This window comes from Limulus polyphemus, unplaced genomic scaffold (genome assembly GCF_000517525.1).
Source record: "Limulus polyphemus unplaced genomic scaffold, Limulus_polyphemus-2.1.2 Scaffold2608, whole genome shotgun sequence".
NCBI classification, from domain to species: domain Eukaryota; kingdom Metazoa; phylum Arthropoda; class Merostomata; order Xiphosura; family Limulidae; genus Limulus; species Limulus polyphemus.
Genome location: NW_013668218.1, coordinates 108,759 through 114,619, shown reverse-complemented (window position 1 = coordinate 114,619; position 5,861 = coordinate 108,759). Strand labels below are relative to the sequence as shown.

The 5,861-nt window shown below is 30.9% G+C and overlaps 1 protein-coding gene across 4 annotated transcripts in view; it reads right to left on the bottom strand.

Annotated features, from left to right (window-relative positions):
• Positions 1-5,861, bottom strand: part of LOC106467420 (serine/threonine-protein kinase WNK1-like) — a 136,491-nt gene that overhangs the window by 27,643 nt on the left and 102,987 nt on the right. For all 4 annotated transcript variants that reach the window (XM_022395601.1, XM_022395600.1, XM_022395602.1 and 1 more), the window contains 2 exons: positions 3,350-3,475; positions 2,287-2,462 (listed from right to left, as the gene is read on the bottom strand). In XM_022395601.1, the coding sequence (XP_022251309.1) occupies positions 2,287-2,462; positions 3,350-3,475 (302 nt within the window). The remainder of the gene's footprint in view (positions 1-2,286; positions 2,463-3,349; positions 3,476-5,861) is intronic.

Below are 5,861 nucleotides of genomic sequence, written 5' to 3'. Positions count from 1 at the left end.
GACAAAAACCAGCCTCGTAGTTTTAAGATGAAAATAATCACAAAACAGATCGATATAAGCAGACAAAGACACAGAACACAATAAAAAACCATCCCATGTTTTCCACCATTGCAACTCAAAGAACCATAGCATATGTATTAAAAACACAGTAATTTTAAACAAAGAACCAAACATAAGCAAACAAAAAATCAAGGAATCCATCTTAATTGAACAAAACAACTCTACTCTAAACCAACATCCTGGGGTGCCAAGATTATCTCTTCTAAGTCTTGCAACAGTATCCAGTCATGTGACATCTTTGTTCCATACTGTGTATATATATATATATATATCTATGTCAGTGTAAACTATTTGTACCTGATGATGACAAAACTTTGTCGAAACATTGTACATTTGCTGTTTTGTTAAACTTATATTGAAATTTTTTCTTCATTACCCATTCAAGCCGTCTCCAAGCATTATCTGCTTACTAACTTCTTTTAATATGCTTATTTTATTGTAATATTTAAAATACAACGTGTTTTTTGCACAATTGTTCATTTTAATATGGTGTTTTGGCTGTAATTACATTTGATTTGTATCTTTATTTTAAAACTGACATTGTGATATGTAGCAGTCAAAATGATGGCAGTTTTAGATACGAGTTAAACCCTGGTGGTTCTAGTGTTAAAATTGTTCCCTCATTTTCTTAACTTTAAGGTTTCTATCCTTCAGTTTGGATATTATAAAACAAAAATGTACTTATAAATTTTGAAACTAGACAAAAACATCAGTTAATTAAATCACTAACTAGACAATATATAAAGATATTTAAATTGCTAGAAAATAAAACTAGACTACATACACTTGAAAAATTTGACAATAAAAATTTGTTGAAGGTTAAGAGCAACTGCATGAACTTAATAATTTGAGTTGACCATGAAATAAAAATTATTTTATAGAAAAAACTGATAGAGTGATATTCAATTTACTTAAAGTATGTATTAAATGATGATGAAAAAAAAGGTTTTTGCTCATGGTCTAAAATTTAGCATCCCCAATAGGTTTAAGTTTGAAGATTATTTTCTAACATTTGAAAAGTATTTGCAAATGCTGTCACATCAACATATTTGGAATAAATCAGGGCTAAATTTAGTATCATCAAAACTAAAATCAGCGGTATAGCTTTGACAGATTTTAATAATAATAGTGATTACAAACACTTCTTAAATTTAAGTTCAGAAGAATTTGAAGCCTTAAAAAATCTTAGTAAAAATGACAGTATTGTTATTTCTAAGTCAGATAAAAGTGATTCTTTAAGAAAAGAAGAAGCAGCTGTAAGTAACTATACTAAATTTGCAGAATCTCAGTATGATCCTACTCACAAAAGAGGCTAAATTGCAATGATATGTATTACAACTGAAGAAAGACAATATTCTTAATGAAAGAAAGTACTGGAATATCAGATCATCAGGGAGCCATCCTAGAATGCTGGAACTCACAACCATGCTTTGGCTGTTTTTTTGGTAGAATTTTTTAAGAAGTTTACCACAAATGAATACACCAGGAAAAACATTTTTAAGTTTTGTCATCAAATACAACAGCTGAAGTTTGCTACTGTACAGGTGCATTCATCATTTGATGTATACCAATGTATTTGTTTTTCCTGTCAGCAGGGCTACACTGGTTCTACTAAAAGAAAATTTCTAACACATGTGAAAGAACATCTTAAACTAAGGTTACCAGTTAAGTCTAATATACTTGTGCATGCTCTAAGTGAATTTGATGCTCTTGTCTGTCCTAATTTGTATAAGATACTAGCCATAGCCAATGATGAAGAGAACCTGTACATTAAAAAAAAAGAGTTTGCTCATTTATAAGCTGAGGCTCAAAATTTATGTTCTTTGTTCTGCATGTACTTCATCTCAAATTCAAAAGATAAACTTTTTTAAAATACTTCTGATGTACTAGTAAATGATGAAGACAAACAACTAACTAACCAATTTCTGATCAAAACATCCATATATATATATATGATCCTTCTGCTGTATTGAAAAAAGATCAATAACACTAAACCCAATATATTTATGTACCAAATAACTATTTTTATATAATCATCTGTCTATATTCAGACAAAATGAAAACATATCTCTGATCCAAATATCCAGTAATAGATAATTTTTCTACTATACTGAAAACAGATTAGACAGACTAAACCCAACATATTTATAATTCAAATGTCTAACTTTTTATAAATCATTATGCTATATGAAGAACAGATGAAAAAACAGACTATGGTCAGTATACCTCTGATCCAAATGTCCAGCTTTATATAATCCTTCTGCTACATTGAGAGAAGATAGACTACTACCCACAGCACTGTCTACACTGCTTACAATATTATCAGCTGTACCACAATGGAAATGGAGCTTGCCTGCTGCTCGAAGGTTGTTAAGACCATGATCATTCAAACTACTTTTTTCCTATACATTAGAAACGCATGATTTTCAAAATAATATTTTACAAAAACATATTTTATGAATTTTGTACACAATTATATTTTTGTCATTTTCTTATAAAAAACAATTCACCATAGAAATGGAAAAAAATGATACTATGCAAAGGAGACTAATGCTATAGCATTAAAAATAACTTCTTTATAAAATAAAATACATTTTGTAACAATTGCAATCATTAAGTTCAGAATGTTCCAAAATTAACTTATATATATATATATATTCAATTAATATGTTGTTTAAACACTCATAGAGAATGTTACAAAATGAATATTTTAATATTAATTTTGCTAAACTGCTGGCACATTTAAATGAATGAGATTCAATGAAAGGAAAAGACATAAAATTAGTCAGAAAACAAAATTATTTGTAGTGAACATGTCAGTTTTAGTACAAATGTTTCACTCACAAATATCTCTGAACTCTGATAACTGAAAAATAGAAAATGACAAAAACCCATAATTTGCAGACATTTTATTACGTTCAACAGAAAACACACTATTTTTTGTGAATCAGGCAATAAATGTGATTGCTGACGAATGCTAGTAACTTGAATGGGAGTTAAATAAGAGGGTTTAAAAGAATTTTCAAAATCATGGTGGAAACTGAGATACTATTGTAAGGTAAGGAAACACTCTCAGACAATAAAATCAGGTATTGTTAGATTTGCATTACTGCCTCCAAAAGTATGAACATCTGTGACTGTTTTCCTTGTTATAACTGCAGATTATAAAATTGAAATTATAAGGCTATTGATAGTGGGCTTGAAGAGAGAGAGAGAGGATAAAAGTAAAGTAGATACTGCAGGATAAACATCAACAGTAAGGGAAGGAAAAGTTGTCTGTGTTTATTACCTGTGTAAAGTTAGCTGATGAATAACCACTCCCCGGCATTGATACAGCTACTGAGGCTGGCAATATGCACTGTTGATGCTCTTCCACTGGATTAGCTATGAATCGTGAACCCATCTGAGCAACATGCTGAAGAAGCAAAATATACTCTTAACAAAAAACATTCTAAACATATGTACATTCATAATATTTGTCATTCAGTCAGACAAAAGCTGCAACTTAAAAGATATTTCAGCCAAAGCTAACCACAACCTTTTACTGTACATTTCTCAGTTTATAGAATACCTCTTAAAATATAGATGTAAATTTGTACAAATATGTATAAATATATTGCCTTTCCTAAATTATTTCATTAACTTTGATGAAGATTTAAATTTTTTGACGTATGAAATATTAGAATAATTCTGCCATATGCAAGTGTAAATTTAATATTTTTGGACTATAGGAATCAAGAAAAATTTGTAATTATTTCATTATAATAAAAATAATACAATAATCCCACTAGCAGTTTCATAAGTACTTTGTTTGTTATTGAACATTCAATTCTAAGAATTTGTGTAATTATCTTTAATCTAGCAAGTAATTAGTAATTTTATTACTTACTCATGATACTGTTACATATTATTTTCAAATAGTTGTGTAAAAAACAGAAAGAAAAATTGTCAAGTATAACATAAGTGACAATTTATTTTCTTGGTGAAACGTGATATTGATGTTTAAACTTTACATTAAAAAGTAATACAATTTTGGACAGTAGCACAAGCTTTAACTTTGCTATACAAAGATTTGTTCATTATGCTTGCAGTTACATGTCACTAGTTTGATTGAAGATAATGTTGTTTGAATTATATGAATAATAAAAAAGTTGAATAAAGTACAAAGCTTAAATAACTTCTAGAATAAACTGTTGTAAAACTTTGTAATATTTTCTTCTATAAATGTGTCTGTCAGATAAAAGTACAGTTGATCAGAATTTAAAGTCAGAATATGAAGCATTTAATGAAGGTGTAATAGATTAGTAAAAAACCTCTTATCAAAATTAAAAGGTTCTTGTAAAGCATATTGAATTCAGATGTTGTTACAGTTTAAGCCTAGGCTTGAAGTCAATAAATGTGATCTAGGATACTGCAGTCTTGTGGCCTGAGGGAGGTTAAAATTCAACTTTGTTAGAACCAAATTATTTCTAGAAAAAATTACAATAGTGCAATGTCAGGAAGTTGTCCTGCTGGGTTACAAGTGTGCTTGTTATAGTTAATCCCAAAAGAATCCTTGTTGAAAGATTGGTTCACAGCAAGATCTACAAATCACAAGTTTGGTCAAAATTTAAGTTACCAGATCTACGATATTACAAACTCCCTGAATTCTACATCATAGTGAAGCAACTGGAAATTTTTGAGGATATTTCATCAATTGCTTCAATAGTTATGGATAATTAAAAGTATTTTAGATATACTTAAAATAAAAGCTTTAAGAGTTTCAAAGTGAGTAAGCAAGTTAGGAAGGATATAAAAAAGAAAATGGGGACAAGGAGATGCCTGTGTTGAGAAATAAGCCTCGAGAAATGAGTAAACAAGAACGAGGTTAGACTTTCAGCAGGAAATAGCACAGCACATGCACAAGCTGAAGGGGTGAGCCTGGGAGATTAGTGACCCAGGGTCAATAACAAAGTCAGTTAACAACCTAGTTAGTCATCGCTATTGCATCATGTCCGGGAAATGAACGCCAATGTACGTGACCATTTAAGAGAATGTTGGCCTCGTTTCCTTAGCACTGTAGAAGCTACAGAAAAGTTTATATTCTATGACTCATCTCAGTGCTTTGATGCAGTATTAGTTACAGTACATGGGTGTAGGCAACTGGCTAACACCAATTAACTATGACCAATAACCTGAGGGTTTTGGTTTGGTTCCTGGATTAGCCCGGGAATTGCCTTGAAGCATCAAATAGGAGCACCACACTACTTGTGGGTGATACTGTGTCCTATTTGGATGCTCGCCAGGACACAGAGAAATTTTGCTTTTAAAACCCATGTCAGGAGCTGCAAAATCAGCTCTCCAGCCAACAAGAAACTCTTCTCTTGTTTCCAGGCAGTTCAGGACAAAACCATGCAGTTGAGATCCTCTAATGTAGCTGCTGCTTCAAAGGTTCCAACTCTCCAGTAAGTATCTCTCTCTCTTGATCAGTCCTTGCAAGAAGTATTAAAGTTTTACTATTACTGTTTAAAGATTTGGATGTTGAATTCTCATAACAAGGAATTGTTGTTAAAAGTTAATAAAGATTACTTTGAGTATTTACTGTTGGTCCGAGACTCATATTCTTTAGTCTAACTGTAAACTCCTCGAGTTAGCGACTTGTGGCTCCACTCATCACGACAAAATCCTCCAACAAATAAATTTGGTGTACAGGTTGGTTTTAATTGAAGCACCAACAATTACACTGCCACTGTTGCAGGTTTTCTTTCAACTGCTGTTGTCTGTTTTCTTGTTTATTTTCTCGTTCTTCTTGTTTATTTTCT